This window comes from Lutra lutra, chromosome 10 (genome assembly GCF_902655055.1).
Source record: "Lutra lutra chromosome 10, mLutLut1.2, whole genome shotgun sequence".
In the NCBI taxonomy this organism is placed as follows: Eukaryota; Metazoa; Chordata; class Mammalia; order Carnivora; family Mustelidae; genus Lutra; species Lutra lutra.
The window spans coordinates 100,971,411-100,988,488 of NC_062287.1; the positions used below are offsets into that span (position 1 = coordinate 100,971,411).

At 36.7% G+C, this 17,078-nt stretch overlaps 2 protein-coding genes across 2 annotated transcripts; one reads left to right on the forward strand and one right to left on the reverse strand.

Annotated features, from left to right (window-relative positions):
* Positions 1-645: 645 nt before the first annotated feature.
* LOC125079060 (olfactory receptor 1030-like) lies at positions 646-1,714 on the reverse strand. The gene has a single exon (XM_047692407.1). It carries the CDS (start codon positions 1,712-1,714, stop codon positions 776-778), a length of 939 nt encoding a protein of 312 aa, XP_047548363.1. The 3' UTR covers positions 646-775.
* An 11,414-nt stretch (positions 1,715-13,128) lies between these two features.
* LOC125079861 (olfactory receptor 1030-like) lies at positions 13,129-14,326 on the forward strand. The gene is made up of 2 exons (XM_047693586.1): positions 13,129-13,195; positions 13,338-14,326. Exons 1-2 carry the CDS (start codon positions 13,129-13,131, stop codon positions 14,324-14,326), a joined length of 1,056 nt encoding a protein of 351 aa, XP_047549542.1.
* The last annotated feature ends 2,752 nt before the right edge of the window (positions 14,327-17,078 follow it).

The following is a 17,078-nucleotide window of genomic DNA, read 5'->3' on the forward strand; positions in this document are numbered from 1 at the left end:
GAATCGGGCAAGGAGGGCTCAATTTGAGAAGATCTGAGTATGTGAAATGTCTGAAGCAAAGTGGCAAAGATGAAGACTTAATGATGATCACTCACGCTTGTACAGGTGGTCTTTACACTATTTTTTTTTATTTTTGCATATGTGTTGGAAACGGTCCATAATAAAAAATTAACAAGTGAGACTGCTAAATTAGTTTTATTATGGAAATGATTGATATAAAGTCAGCCTATTTAAGGAAAGTTGCCATTCCACCTGAATCCTTATGAATGAGGATACCATTGAACCAGTAGCATAATTCTACATATTGGTTAGAGTATTAATCTGAGATTCAGAAAGATAATCATTGTTATATGATTTCTATAAAAGAAAAAGGGGGAAATTTCTTACAGACGATGGTAGAGATGTTTCCAGAAATTAGTTTGGAAATTATTAAAAACTATAAAAGCAAAGAGACAGTCATTGACATAACATCATTTGATAATTATTTTATAACTTAGTACCAATATGAGTGTATAGATGGAATCTTCTTTCTTGAGTTCATGGAGCACTAAGAATGCCATCTGGTTTTTTCTTTCAATTTCTGAGTCATTTTTAATTTATTGAGCTGAAACTATCAATATTAGCAAATAATTTGACACTTTTTTTCTCAACTTCCATATGTGAATAAGTAAGACAAAAAACACGTAATGACAGAAAGTGATTTGCTAATTATAAATGTTCATTAATTGGTCAGATAATAAAATATCCTATATATATACACTTGTGACCAAAGTGTCTATTTAAGAGATAACTTCTTTTTGACAACTTTCTTGATTGCACTTTTAACATCTTTGTTCCGCAGGCTATAGATCAAAGGGTTTAACATAGGACTCACAAAGATATAAAACACTGCGACAATTTTCCCCTCTTCTACAGATGTCTCAGAAGGGGGTCTCAGGTGCATGCAGAACAGTGTCCCATAAAAGATGGTGACAGCCGTCAAATGGGACCCGCAGGTGGAGAAGGCTTTCCGCCTCCCCTCAGCAGACCGGATATGCAGAATGGCTGAGAAAATGAAAATGTAGGAGATGAGAATGATGGCCAGAGAACAGGTGAGATTAAAACCAGCCACCACGAACATGGCAGTTTCTTTGACATAAGTATCTGAGCATGCAAGGACTATGAGAGGTGGGTCTGCACAGTAAAAGTGGTTGATTTCATTGGGTCCACAGAAGGAGAGGCGAAGCATCAGGATGGTCTGTGCCAGACCATTTGCAAAGCCATAAACATAAGGGGTAGCCACGAGAGAGAAGCAGACACATCGGGACATCTTGCTATTATACAACAAGGGTTTGCAGATGGCCATGTAGCGGTCATAGGCCATCACTGTGAGCATATAATAATCAGTGATCACCAGGGCAATGAAAAAGTGGAATTGTATCATGCAACCCAGAAAGGAAATGGATTTTCTCTTGGATAAGAAATGAATCAGCATCTGAGGAACGACACTGGTGGTGTAACAGAGATCCACAAAGGAGAGGTGACTGAGGAAGAAATACATTGGAGTGTGAAGTTTTGAGTCACTTCTGATCAGCAAAATCATGCTCACGTTGCCGATCACCATGATAAGGTAGATGACTAGGAAGACTACAAAAAGGACAGGCTGCAACTCAGCTCGATCTGTCAGTCCCAGGAGAATAAACTCAGTCACCACTGTGTCATTTTTCTTTAACATTGTGTGTCTTTGGCTTCAAATGAGGGCTAAAAGAAAGGAAATAAAAAATATATGATGTCTTTTGTCATGTCTCCCTTACCCCCATCACATCATCTGATCAGGCTTCTCTAAAACTTGTAAGAACACTTGTGACATAAAGAAATAGCTGAGGAAATATGCAATTGCTACTTTAAACTTCTAAAATAGTATAGCGTTCCTTTGAGGAGGGCATTCATATTTTAAATGTTTTTCTGCAAGTCCCCTCATGTTGAAAAGACTTTATCTTCTCTGCAAGATTTATTACATTAGTTCACTTACAATTTCCTTAAATGCTATTGTGTTTCGAACATTGCAGTCCTTTGTTTCTCGGTATATTTTTGATATTGTATATAAATCCTCATCTATTTTGCGCAACTGAATGAAACAACACACATCCCTGCAGAACTTGTCCTCCTGCCCCTCTGAACTCAAGACCAAGTCAAGCCGTTTGTTCCCTAACCCTGCAACGCATGTCCTTTCTCTTTGTGTCTCCTCTACTCAAAAGGCCTTCATATCACCAAATCCTACTTAACTTTTAAGGCTTAGCCTAGGATCTCCTTTGCTTTGTGTATTAATGCCAAATATCAGGGCCAAAAATTGGTTCATGGTACATAAAAATCAATTATATATTTGGTATAAGAAAAAATACGTGTACAGTACATAAACTATATATATGTATGCATATAAGATATAAACACGCATATATATTGGTGACACTGAGTATTCATTGGAGGAGTGATTAGGGAAAACATATTAAAATGTTCCCTGGTGTAGGGAAGGAGACAGTAAAGAAAAGATTAACAAAGATATTCTTACTTTATAATAACCTTATTGTAACTCTGCCACCTTTTAACGCTTGTAAAAATTAAGAAAAATTCTATAACAAATTCTATTTAAGTTTTACAGGACATGGAAATGATATTACTGGTATAATATTTATACTAATTATACAACTGAACAAGATATAAGATACCCTCGCGTGCATCTCCTCCCATTTTGCAGGATAAAAGTACCATAAAGACCATCATGGGAAACCTACACTGTCCTTCAATAACACACACTGCCTCTTACTAATAGCTACAAGGCCAAGGACAGACAAAGGGATTACTTTGTAAGGCACCTTGTAAATGCCTCTGACATTCTTGTCCATTGCACTATACCATTGCACATGTGGACTTAGAACATATTGATCAGGATAATAAAATGCAGGACAAATCACCTAAATCAATGTAACCATAATTATTTTGTATGTTTCTAAGTTCTTAAGATTAGAGTAATTATCATAATAGGAAAGTACTCTTTGATATTGGGATGGTAGTTTTTTGTTTTTGGGGGGGGGGTATGGTAGTTTTTAATAAATATCTACTTCCTGACACATAAATCATGTGTCAAGATAATGTCTCTGTTACTGTGGGTTGATGTATGTAATGCAAGCTTGAACATTTCAGATAATTTGACTGAATACTTTATGACAATAACTTTTCTGTAGAGAAACAAAACACAACATGCTATATGATTCGAACAAAGAAAACTCAGAGAGAGGCATTTGTAGGAAAACAGAAGTGACTCTGGGGACACCTGAGTCTCTGCACTCTTGAGAGGGGACACCTGAGACTCTCTCAAGTAGATGCTTGCTGGCCTTATGCAAGCACCCAAAGAATTTAGAAGGTTGGTCTTTATTTTAAGAAGGCTGATGTCTCCTGATAGGTGGTCATCATTCAGTCTGAAGTGGAAAAGCGTTTAGTGAAGGAATCTGCATGAAATGCATTTTTAATTAACTTTATTTTTATTTAAATTCAATTTAAATAATTAATGTAGATCATAAACCTAAGAGTGGCTGATTTTCTATGAAGGGGTATAGAGCATTATACAATAGGATGCTTGTAGTCAGAAAGAGTAGCATCATTAACTTGGAAGGAACTAGAAAGATTATTTAACACCATTCCCTAATTTTCTTCATGAATTAAGAGACAGTATACATGGCTAGGTTTTGCGTGTCCTCAATGTGAACAGATACTGGGAGTCCTCAGTGGGACCTCCTTGTCAGAAAACCCCCATATCTAATTCCTAGCTATGGAGTTTGCCCAAGTTACTCATCTCTATGTGACTAATTTTTCTCATGCATAGAATTTGATTCTCATAGCAACTCCTTCATATGAGGGATTTAATTCAGGTAAAACCTCAAATATATCTGACATGTAGCAAGCATTCAATAAGTTCTAGCCTGTATTATATTGGGTGAAAAATCCAGGTCTATTATAAAATAACACTCAACATCAAAGTGTTAATCTCAAGGACTAGAGTTCATCTAATCATTAGTTACAGACTCACAGCCACCTAGAACAATGCTTTCCCAAATGGAGACAGTCAATCATTATATGTGGAATGAATTTTCTCTCTGGTCTATTGAACATTTATAAATACTTCTACTTTTAGATCATTAGAATTTAAATCAAGATATTTACTAATTCATCAGTCCATAATTTTATTTTTATTCATTAAAGTATTTATTTCTACATCCCAAAATGTATTTTTACAATATCAAATCCTACCTTTGAAAGTAGTGTGATTTCCTAATAACAGTATGGATAGAAAAACCTGAAGAGTTTATAACATAATTGTCATATAGGGACCAAATCCCTATGGTTTAATTATTTCTAGCATCAAATCATTGACTATGTACAGCTACTATCTTATTCTCTTGCAAATCCTAACTAAGCTCATCAAAGACATAATTTTGGCCCATTCCCCAATGCCAACAGGGAATCAAATCTCCCAAGAATCATGAAGGAATGGGATTCATCATTTATTTTAAATTATGCTTGAATATTTTTCTTAATATTTTAATATTTCATCTTTGTATTTCTTCACTGGGTGCATACTAGGTTCTTCTGTTTACAACATGTAAGGTAACATGGTGTCTAGTATACAGAGAAAGTTTTGGAGTCTGGGATGCATGCCATTGGAAGATCAACTAACTTCTGTTGAAGATTGGTCCTGGGATGGAACCCCTCATTGGGCTCCTTGCTCAGCAGGGAATCTGCTTCTCCCTCTCATCTGCGCCTCCTCACTCCCCACTTGTGTTCTCTTTCTCTCCCTCTCAAATAAAAAAATCTTAAACAAAAAATAAATAAACATAATTTCTTTTTACTAATATATTTCATGAAGGATTTGATGGTAGCATGGATTTAGAACTAAGTGTTATAAAATATAAGTGATAATTATAATATTATACTAGAGTTTCTACTCATCTCAACAAACCAACTAGAGAGAAAAGCATTTTCAGAATGACAAAAACTATATATAGGGGTTTTGTTTGTTTGTTTATTTGTTTAACTAGGGATTTTTGCCCATCTGACAAGATTTTTTATTTACTCCTTGCACATTCATGGCAAATGATATATAAATATTCTGCATGTTTCTCTCATATTTTCAGAAGAAAATTTAATGACAAGGTATCTTTAATTGTCATATTATTGGGGACTTATGTTGAGACATAATTACATATCACATAGACTTGTGAAGTATGACTTTCTTTTGAAGAACAGCTTTGGACTTAGAGCCATCAGAATTTAAATAAACCCTTTGATCTTTCTCTTTAGGTAAAAGCCCAGTCCTTCATATTTTAATCTTTTTTTTTTTTTTTTTTTTTTTTTTTTTTTTTTTGCTTTTGTGACTTACAAGGCCCCTTATCACTGGGGAAGAGAGGCTTTGATCTGCATCCATTTTGCTTCTGCTTCTCTTTGGCCTTTTTTGACCTCCGATCTGCATGGTTCTGCTGTCCCACACCAGGAAAACTACATCTTGCAGTCATTAATCCCTCTCAGCCTAACACAGCCTGCTAAGTCTTCCCTGCTGACCCAGCTGCACCTTGGCTCTTGGGCAAACTATCGGCCCTCCCCTACCTTAGATTCTTTCAGACATGGCCCAGGAATCCTGCTGTGTAGTACTCAGCTTTACTGATGCAACACATTTCAGGTTCACATCTTAGATATTTTCATATTCCCCTAATAGAGGTTGCAGAAAATTTTGAAATTTTGTTGCTGCCCCTGCCCCATGGAAACCAAAGAAACTGTGGAAACATTAAGTCAAATCCAAGGAGCAAGTGTTTAAGTAAGCTGAACCCAAAGTTTTCTTTGCTTTGGCAACCTGACATGTTGATTCAGGGACAAAGCCCACAGTAAGGAGACAAGAAAGCCAGTCTCAGAGTGATCCCTGAAGGCCTTAAATCTTCTTTTTTTTTTTTTTTTAATTCACTCATTAATATGTCCATGTCAAAGGGCCAGGCTTTGGCTCTTTATTTTCTCTCTGTCATAATCTACATTTTTCTATGTCAAGCATTAATGGTAGACCTCAGAGGAGGAAAATCAGCTCAAAGAAAGATACAATACTATTTTTTTGCTACTCATAGTCATAATGGTATTATTATGAACCTGGTCCAGAACTACTAGGACTTTACTCTTATTTCAAATTCTAATGTAGATAAGACCCAAAGAGGAAATATTATATGAGTTAATGTGTATCAGGATCATGAACTAAATATATGGTATAAGCAAGCAGTCCACGCTAACAAGCTTACTTGAACAAAACTAACTTTTCAATGAGATCTGAGAATCTAAAAACTTACTCATTGCAACTGGCAATCTAATTCACAAAGAAAAATGATCTTAGGTTACTAATGAAAATGAGATAAGGTGCTGTTGACATGGAAGACCACCAAATCACAACCCTCTGTTTAGCATCACTGTTCAGGTACTCATTAGTAACTCTTCACTACACATCAACTATGCACCCAAAATGTTGTATAGATCTCCTCAGGAGATGTCAAATGAAATGACATTAATTCTGTCCTCAGAGCACTAACTGTTCTGTAGAAGAAATGGGAAAAAAGGAAGCAAGTACCACAATAGAGACAGAGAAAAACCCCAGGACTATTCACAAGGGGAAAACTATTCCAGCTGAAGATATGATGAGCAGAGTCATGGCAAAGACCTCTTCATTGTAAATAACACAATACTTTTTTTGTACCCTAGAATGAATCTCAATATCAAAATTGGCACTCCATGTTTCTGCATTTAATAAGACACTGCATGCATCTAAAGATTAGCCCATAAATTAGGATCCCATCCATTAAGAAATGACATTCATCTTTTGTAAACATCACCAGAGGGAGTCCTAAATATGTCCCATAGGTGATTTCTTGGTGAATGTTTCAGGGATGATTCATCCAGAATTAATCATTCAGGTATAAAACCTTCTACTTTTGGGAACTTCCAGGAGCCTAGGAAATCACAGGTAAGTCTGACAATTCTGAAAATCAAGAACTTCTAATTAAAAAATGTTGTTTGATTTCCTACTATCGTCTCTGTTGAACATAAAATGGAATTAGTAGTGATTATAATTATCACATTAAGACAAAACCATCGACAGGTAGACAAAGACAGCAGCTGACTGGTAATGCATTAGAAGATCAACCCTTGCAACCATCCCGAACTTAGTTACAGATCATTTCACAACTCAGCTAAGATTTAGAATAAGCTTAAATGTTAGCTTTAGCCAGTCCTTGGATTTCAAAAAGTCCATACATCTAACTTCTCTTTTAATTCTTCCACTTCCAAGCCAAAAGCCTTAGAATTTGGCACAGAAAATATACTCCCATTCCATACACCTTATTGATTTCATACACTTTCTATTAAGAGAAATACTTATCTTTTTGTGTCTTCTTCAATTTCTTTCATAAGTGTTCTGTAGTTTCTAGAGTATAGATCCTTTAACTCTTTGGTTTTTTACAAGGTATCTTATGGTTTTTGGTGCTATTATAAATGGAACTGATTCCCTAATTTCTCTTTCTACAGTTACATTGTTAGCATATATGAAAACAACTGATTTCTGGGCATTGGCTTTGTATCCTGACACATTACTGAATTGCTGTATGAGTTCTAGTCATTTGGGGGTGTAGTCTTTTGAGTTTTTCACATAAAGTATCAAGTCATCTACGAAGAGAGATTGACTTCTTCTTTGCCAATTTGAATACATTTTATTTCCTTTTGTTGTCTGATTGATGTTGTTAGGACTTCTAGGACTATGCTGAACAATAGTGGTAAGAGTGGACATCCTTGTCGTGTTCCTGAACTTAAGGGAAATGCTCTTAGCCTTTCCCCATCGAGAATGATGTTCACTGTGGGCTTTTCATAGATGGTTTTATGAAATTGAGGAATGTACCCTCTATCCCTACACTCTGAAGAGTTTTAATCAAGAAACAATGCTATATTTTGTCAGATTTTTTTTTCTTCATCAATTGAGAGGACCATATGGTTCTTGTCTCTTTTCTTATTAATGTGTTCTATTACACTGATGTGTGAATGTTGAACTACTCTTGCATCCCAGGGATAAATCCTACCTGGTCATGATGGATAATCCTTTCAATGTACTGTTGGATCCTATTAGCTAGGATCCTGTTGAAAATTTTGGCATCCCTATTCGTCAGGGATATTGGTATGTAATTCTCCTTTTTGATGGGGTCTTTGTCTAGTTTTGGTATCAAGGTAACGGTGGCCTTGTAGAATGAATTTGAAAGTTTTCCTTCCATTTTTATTTTTTGAAACAGCTTCAGAAGAATAGGTATTATTTCTTCTTTGAATGTTTGGTAGAATCCCCTAGGGAATCCATCAGACCCTGGATTCTTATTTTTGGGGAGATTTTTGATCACTGCTTCAATCCTGTTACTGGTTATTGGTCTATTCAAGTTGTCAGTTTCTTCCTGATTTATTCTATTCTCATAGATCTGAAGAATAGGCATTGTTAAAATGTCTATACTTCCCAGAGAAATCTATACTTTTAATACCATCCCAATCAAAACCACGGCATTTATCAAAGTGCTGGAACAAACAATCCTAAAATTTGTATGGAACCAAAAAAGACCCCGAATCACCAAGGGAATGTTGAAAAAGAAAAACAAAGTTGGGGCATCACATTGCCTGATATCAAGCTATATTACAAAGCAGTGTTCACCAAGACATCATGGTACTGGCACAAAAACAGACACATAGATCAATGGAACAGAACAGAGAGCCCAGATATGGACCTTCAACTCTAAGGTCAACTAATCTTCAACAAAGCAGGAAAAATTATCCAGTGGAAAAAAAGACAGTCTCTTCAATAAATGGTGGTGGGAAAACTGGACAGCTATATACAGGAAAATGAAACTCAACCTTTCTCTTACACCATACACAAAGATAAACTCTGAATGGATGAAAGACCTCAGTGTGAGAGAGAAATCCATCAAAATCCTAGAGGAGAACATAGGCAGTAACCTCTTTGACATCAGCCACACCAACTTCTTTTAAGACACATCTCCAAAGGCAAAGGAAACAAAAGCAAAAATGAACTTTTGGGACTTCATTAAGATAAAAAGCAAAGGAAAGAGTCAACAAAGCAAAGATGCAATCCACGGACTGGGAGAAGATATTTGCAAATAACACTACAGATAAAGAGCTGGTACCCAAGATCTATAAATAATTATCAAATTCAGTACCCAAAAAAACATATATTCCAGTCAAAATTGGGCAGAAGACATGGATAGATACTTCTCCAAAGAAGACATATGAATGGTTAACAGACACATGGGAAAATGTTCAACATTATTAGCCATCAGGAAAATTGAAATCAAAACCACATTGAGATACCACTTTATACCTGTTAAAATGGCAAGAGTTGACAAGGCAAGAAACAACAAATGTCGGAGAGGTTGTGGAGAAAGGGGAACCCTCTCACACTGTTGGTGGGAATGCAATTTGGTACAGCCACTTCAGAAAACAATGTGGAACTTCCTCTAAAAGTTAAAAATAGAACTACCCTAAGACCCAGCAATTGCACTACTGGTATTTACCCCAAAGATACAGATATAGTGAAAAGAAGAGCAACATGCACCCCAATGTTCATAGCAGCGATGTCCACAATAGCCAAACTGTGTAAAGAGCTGAGATGCCCTTTAACAGAAGAATGAATAAAGAAGACGTGGTCCATATATACAATGGAATATTACTTAGCCATCAGAAAGGATGAATACCCAACATTTGCATCAACATGGATGGAACTAGTGGAGATTATGCTGAGTGAAATAAGTCAAGCAGAGAGAATCAATTATCATATGGTTTCACTTATTTGTGGAACATAAGGAATAGCATGGAGGACATTAAGAGAAGGAAGGGAAAATGAAGGAGGGAGAATCAGAGGGGGAGATGAACCATGAGAGACTGTGGACTGCAAGAAACAAACGAGGGTTTTAGAGGAGAGGGGTTTGGGGGGGGCTAGCAGGGTAATGGGTATTAAGGAGGGCACTAATTGTATGGAGCTCTGGGTGTTATAACAAACAATGAATTGTGGAACACTACATCAAAAACTAATGATGTCCTGTATGGTGTCTAACGTAACATAATAAAAAAAAAAAAAAGAAATATTTAAAGGGATTTTGATAAATAAGTATAAGGTTAAAGGTGAGAAAGAAAAAAAATGTGAACTTCTCCCTTTCCTCATTTGAAGGAGCTTCTCATAGACTTTTCCAATTCAAGTTTGCACTAAATATGATGGCATTACTATAACCAGGAATGATCAAACCAGGTTTACATTTTAATAAACATAAAGGGGAATACACTTTTCTTTACTGTTTCTTTTTTTATATACATATATATGTTTTTACATATATGTATATACATATATATATATTTTTTTTTAATAAAGTAAACTCTACACCCAATGTGGGGCTGGAACTCACAACCCTGACATCAAGAGTTATATGTTCTACCCACCGAGCCAGCCAAGTGCTCCTTCTTTACTGTGTCCCTTCCCAACATTGCAATAGATTTTATTGACTTTTCAGCTGAAGCATCCCATTTAGATAAAGTTCTCAGAAAAGATTCTTTTGGGTTTAATTTTTTTGTTTGTTTTCTTCCCCCTGCATTGTTCATGGACCTTTGATTTCTACCTACACTAAGCATAATTGTGATTCTTTTCAGTAATTCTGTTACTTGAACTGTAATGATTTTATACATTTAATCATTATCTTCTTTGGGATTATCCTCATTCCTCTCATTTTCTCACTAATCTTTCTCTTGGCATAAGAAAAACAGTGAATGACAAGGTTTGGGGGTCTCCTAACAACTCGGAATGCATCTCGCTGGTGGAGGTCCCATGGCATGGCAGGCTCTGAAGTATGATGTGTGACTGAAAAAAATTTTGATGCCATTCAACATGACATGTGCTGGCATTTTTGAAACACTGAACACTTTAGTGAGAATAAGAACACATGAGTTCTTCTCTCCCACTCCTTCACTTCAGCTCATAATTTGAAATAAAATGATAACAAATTTAGTTCTGCAAGAGACGTTTCTCCATGTGTACCCCAGAAAGGAAACCCTGGGTTATGTGTAGTAAATAACATAATGGTGTAATCATTAATAAGAAAGTTTACTTCTTTTTTCTTCTATTTCTGAATGCAAGAAAACCTAAGTTAGGGTCTTGGAAAGATTCTCTTTTTTCAAGCTTCCAAAAATCAACAGAATGTTGTCAAGGTTACAGTCAGAGGATGGAGTACTTCCTTCTTCATGCTAATGGGGAAATATTTTGTGTGCATTGATGGTGGCAAGTTTTATATATAAGTAAACTCTCTGGTAATACCTCAAGATCCTCTGCAAGGGGAAGGTGTAAACTCTCAGAGCATAAAACCATGTGATAAACCTCTCTTATTTAGTTTAAACTGTCTCTTTCAGCGCTTCAACCCTGACTGTGCAGTAAAATCATATGAAAAGTTTGTTCAAAAATATGCCAATATGTGAACCCCACCTGAGTACAGCTGTGACCCAAATACTGGTGCTCTCAATACTTCTACATTGGAACCCAGTTTGAAGCCAGAGTTGATAGATAACCACTGATCTAAGTGTGATATTTGTGAATGTATTATTTTAATAAGCAGTAGAGTTATTCTTTAAAAGGTATGGATTTTTCATATCCTCCTGGCCTTATAAAATTAAAGGTAACTCATTTTTTTCAGTCCTGAGTCAACTTCCATCTGTTTCCAACAGTCCACCCTCCAAATTTTCATTGCCAATTTCCAAGGTTTTAGGTCAGTAGTCCCATTATCATTAGCTCATGTTATAAAGGTAAACCCATAATTGTGCTTTGTGCTGTACATTGTTTACATGGCAGCTATAATCTTTGTAGTAACTCAGTCTCCACTGGTATATCAGGGAGGTAAGACATCTACATGTCATGAAAAAATCAGCTGATGGGAGTTGGCAAAGTTACCATTACCTCTTTGATTCATCCATTTACTTAACTAATGGTTCTTGTGTATCCACTGATTCAGGCACTGGCCCAGGTTCTAGGGATGGGGCACAGATAAAGTTCTTGCCCTTCAAACTGGGTGATTAACAGTTTAATGGAGGAGAAGCAAAAAATATATGTAAATAAAAACTATTTGTGTAAATATATAATAGTTTCAGAAGTGGTAAATGAACAAAAATAGATCATGGGCACGACTAAGAGCTATTTGATATGGAGCTTCTGGGCCACGACTAAGAGCTATTTGATATGGAGCTTCACTTGAGACATCTAAATGAAGTGATAAAGTTAAGTCAAAGTCCTGGTAGAAGAACTTTCAAAGCAGAGATCAATATATGCAAAGGTCCTGAAGTAGGATTGTGTCCGACGTGTTCAAAAATGCTAGAAGGCCAATGTGGCATGAGAAAAAGGACTGAAGGGAGACTTTTATCTTAGACCTAACTGGTATCAGAGGAACTGCTGACAAGCTGTTCTAAGATTCAATGTGCAATCTTTTGAAGGTACAGCAGACAAGACTTCCTGATAGTTTAGATATCAGATGTGAAGTCAAGGGCAGGAGATAAAATGAAATATGAATATGAGACATATAATGTAAAATAAATTGGATACTGTGAGATAAAGAGACCATGAGATTGAAGATGATATTAGGTGAAAAACAACTGAAACCTTAAGTGACTGGTTTGGAGCAAAGGAGATAAAAGGGACAGATCACCAAAGAGCCAGGAGACTTATGATGCTATAGAAGGTTAAGGAAGAAATTAGGGAGAAACCGAACATCAGTAAATGTACAACAGACTCTCAAGAGTATAGGCTACTCCAATTACAAAAGGTTGGCCCTTGCAGACAACAATACAATCAGTGTACAGAGCATCACCCCTTCTTCCCACTGACTGATGAAGCATTTATGTCATCATGATCAGACTATGGCAGTAGTCACATTTGAGTGTCAAAGGTTCTGATCCTATAGCCTAATTACTCACATCAATGAGCTAAGTCAAATTTCATATGCTCAAGGCGAGGGAAAGTGAGAGCAGCAAAGCAGCCAGCACAGCAGGTGTATGGACTTCAAATATATCGTCCACTTGACCAGCACCACCAACCTCCTGACAGCAGCTACTGAAACCCGTCTGTCTCTGGAGGAAATAACAACCTATTCAAACCAATCCTTCCAAAACTGGTTTGTGTTAGTGCCCATTTACTTTTCTATTCTTGAAATGTCTACAATTTATTTCTGTTTTTATACCTGAAAAAATTGTTCCCTTATCAGAGAATACGAAGACGGCCCTACTTCCCCCACACAATGGTACCGAAGCAACTGAGTTCATCCTGCTGGGACTGACCAGCCAACGAGAGGTGCAGCCTATCCTTTTTGTGGTGTTTCTCCTGATTTACCTCATCCCCCTGACAGGGAACTTTGGCTTGATTGCATTAATCAGACTCACTCCCCGGCTGCAAACACCCATGTACTTTTTCCTCACCCACTTAGCATGCGTGGATATTTTTTATTCTACTAATGTCTCTCCTCAGAGGCTTGTTAATTTCCTCTCTGAGAAGAAAACCATTTCCTACACGGGGTGTCTGGCCCAGTGTTTTGTTTTTGTGACTCTGCTCCTTACTGAATATTACATGCTTGGTGCCATGGCCTATGACAGGTACATGGCTATCTGCCATCCCCTGCATTATAAGAGCAGAATGTCCAGGCCACTTTGCATCTGCCTTGTCACTTTTCCCTACCTCTGGGGTTCTCTGGTGGGCACAATGCAGGTAATATTGACCTCTCACTTGTCCTTTTGCGGACCTAACATCATTAACCATTTCTACTGTGCTGACCCACCCCTCCTCATGCTGACATGTTCTGACACTTACATAAAGCAGACTGCCCTGTTTGTGTCTGCGGGGATTAACCTCACTGGTTCCCTACTCATCATCTTCATCTCCTATGTTTTCATTTTCATCACCATCATGAGGATCCGTTCCAGTGAAGGGCAGTGCAAAGCCTTCTCTACCTGTGGCTCTCACCTGACTGCTGTCACCATGTTCTATGGGTCCCTATTCTGCATGGATTTGAGACCAGCAAATGAGCAGTCTGTAGAACAAGGGAAAATTGTGGCCGTGGTTTGTAACTTTGTGAATCCCATGTTGAATCCATTTATCTACAGCCTGAGGAACAAAGATGTGAAACAGGCTTTGAGAGCAGTGTTTATGAGAAACCTTCGTACAGTGGAGAAAAGGTCTATTTTGACAGTATCCCAATGAAAAAAAATCTCAAAAACAATTGAAAAGCAACCCATGATGGTTATATCCAAATGCAGTTCTTTGAAGTAACAGTAACTTTTTTTTATGTACACATAACTTGGAACCAAGTGACAATCCTAATGGAAACAATAAATGTGAATATTGTATAGATAGAGTGACTGTTGGGAAACACATCACCAGAAGTCAGCTGTTTACAATTAAGCAGGGCCTGTGTTCAGTCTCACTCAAGAACTCACTTACACTTTATTTGTATGCAGAGGAGTTCTTCCTTCCAGTTTATGGGTCAATACTATTGACCATCATTGAGCTATTCTTATTAGCAAAGTGAGGTGTTTGCAGTAGGTTTCCTGAATATGAAAATGATTTACATCTATATGCTATATTACATAGTTTCCTTTAATGAAAGCTGAATATCTTCTTTAAAAAGGCTTAAGGTTCTAATTTCAGATGTTCATTCTCAATACACTTTTGGTGCATTGTTATGTCGACTGAGCCTAAATTAAAAACTGTCTCTGTGTTATTATTTTCAAAAATAACCAAATTTTTTTTTACATTTTAATTACCCAAATGATTTGTTTCATTAGTTTCCCCTAATCAAAACAGATACCTATAAGAATGGGAGATACCCATTCTGGATATAGAATTTTCATTCCTTATGTAAGAGGTTTTTATTATTTTGTTCCTACAATATTGACAATTATTTGCTCTGTAATTCTACATATTACCATTCAGTTCTTGTCTACCCACAAACTATTTTAAAATAACAGCTGCTCTAGGGGTGCTTGGGTGGCTCAGTCACTTAAGTGTCTGACTCTTCATTTCAGCTCATATCATGATCTCGGGGTCATGAGATCAAGTCCTGTCTTGGGCTCTGTGCTCAGCATGGAGTCTGCTTAAGATTCTCTCTCTCCCTGTTCCCTACTCTCTCCTGCTCACATTCTCGCTCAAATAAATAAGTTAATTTAAAAAATAAAATAAAACATATTCCTCTCCTAAGAATCTCAGTTGATACAACAAAGAAGCAAACGATCTTAAGTGATATGTCCTAATATGAATAAAGGCACAGTGAGATGGTTACTCTCAAACAACCAGCCCTAAGTGCAAATGGTGGCTACTTCCTGGAGAAAATTCACCCCTAGAAAAAGTTAACCAAAGCTTTAAAATTGTTCAGAGCATTTAATTCAGCAATTCCCATCCTAAAGAAACAATTAGGTATGTTCATAGAAATATGATTCAATCATAACAATAATGTATATAAAGACATGACAGAATAATGGTTTGCAAGACAAAGTATGTAAAAATCAAGTGCACCAAATGCATTTTTAATAAGAGGTTACAAGTAACTTTTGTTCTTATTCCAAAATTGAAACACTCTTTAGTGTATTTCAATTTGCTTTTCTACAACTAATATGTAATATTTTTGCAACTAAGTTCAAGTATGATTTAATTTTGGGTATAATACTACTTTAAAAGTGATGTTCACTAAAAATAGTCCGTATGAAAATACGAACATTATACCTTCAAGTGGATATCAATGTTTAAACTTATAAATGGCAAATGATTCCCATTTTGTTTCATGAGTTATAAGAATATGCATACATATCAATTTATTGAGTAAAATATAACAAAATATGAACAGCAGTTGCCCATTGGTTTAAAACATATCACCAATGTCACTCCCTCACATCTGTTTATATTTTTATGTATGTATAATGAACATGTTCGACAGAATCAGCCTTATTCAATTGACTGAGATATAAGAATGGAGCCTAGGAGCGCCTGGATGGCTCAATGGGTTAAGTCTCTGTCTTGGGCTCAGGTCATGATCCCAGGGTCCTGGGATCAAGTCCCACATCAGGCTCTCTGCTCAGTGGGGAGCCTGCTTCCCTTTATCTCTCTCTCTGCCTGCCTCTCTGCCTACTTGTGATCTCTGTCTGTCAAATAAATAATAAAATTAAAAAAAAAAAAGAATGGACCCTAACTGCAGGTCCTTTTTTTTTTAAAAGATTTTATTTATTTATTTGACAGACAGAGATCACAAGTAGGCAGAGAGGCAGGTAGAGAGAGGAGGAAGCAGGCTCCCTGCAGAGCAGAGAGCCCGATGTGGGGCTTGATCCTAGGACTCTGGGATCATGACCTGAACTGAAGGCAGAGGCTTTAACCCACTGAGCCACCCAGGTGCCCCAAACTAACTGCGGTCCTTTAGGTGATGTTCTAGAAAATCATATGAATACCTTATAGTAAATATAGGAATTGATTTCATATAAGTGTTTAGTAGTGTGGTCTTAGAATAAGAGCACACAATATTAGGGGTGCCTGGGTAGCTCAGTTGGTTAACCTTAAGCATGTATCTTCAGCTCAGGTCATGACCACAGGGTCCTGGGATGAAGTTCCTGTCAGGCTCCCCGCTCAGGGGAGAGCCTGCTTCTTTCTCTTCTCCCTCTCTCTCTCCAATAAGTAAATAAAACCTTTCTTAAAAACACACAATATTAGAATACAAAACATTTAAGGCAACTTAAACAAATTTAATATATATTTCAATACACAGCTATCTACTTGACTAACAATGCATAGATAGGTCAATGTGGATGAATTATGCATCTCTTCATATAATCTTATTTACTGTAATTTGCACAATAGAAATTTGAGAACTACTGTAACAGCCTTTTCCACAAAATAATGAGTCACAGACACTTTTATGAACCAAAGTAAACATTGGATGTTTTCCTCCAGAAAGATACAGAAGCTACTC

Bases quoted from the DNA above. Each gene is read 5' to 3' on its own strand.
- LOC125079060 (XM_047692407.1), bottom strand. From the start codon at position 1,714: ATGTTAAAGAAAAATGACACAGTGGTGACTGAGTTTATTCTCCTGGGA.
- LOC125079861 (XM_047693586.1), top strand. From the start codon at position 13,129: ATGGACTTCAAATATATCGTCCACTTGACCAGCACCACCAACCTCCTG. The intron at 13,196-13,337 runs GTCTGTCTCTGG...TTCCCTTATCAG, and splicing joins GACAGCAGCTACTGAAACCC to AGAATACGAAGACGGCCCTA.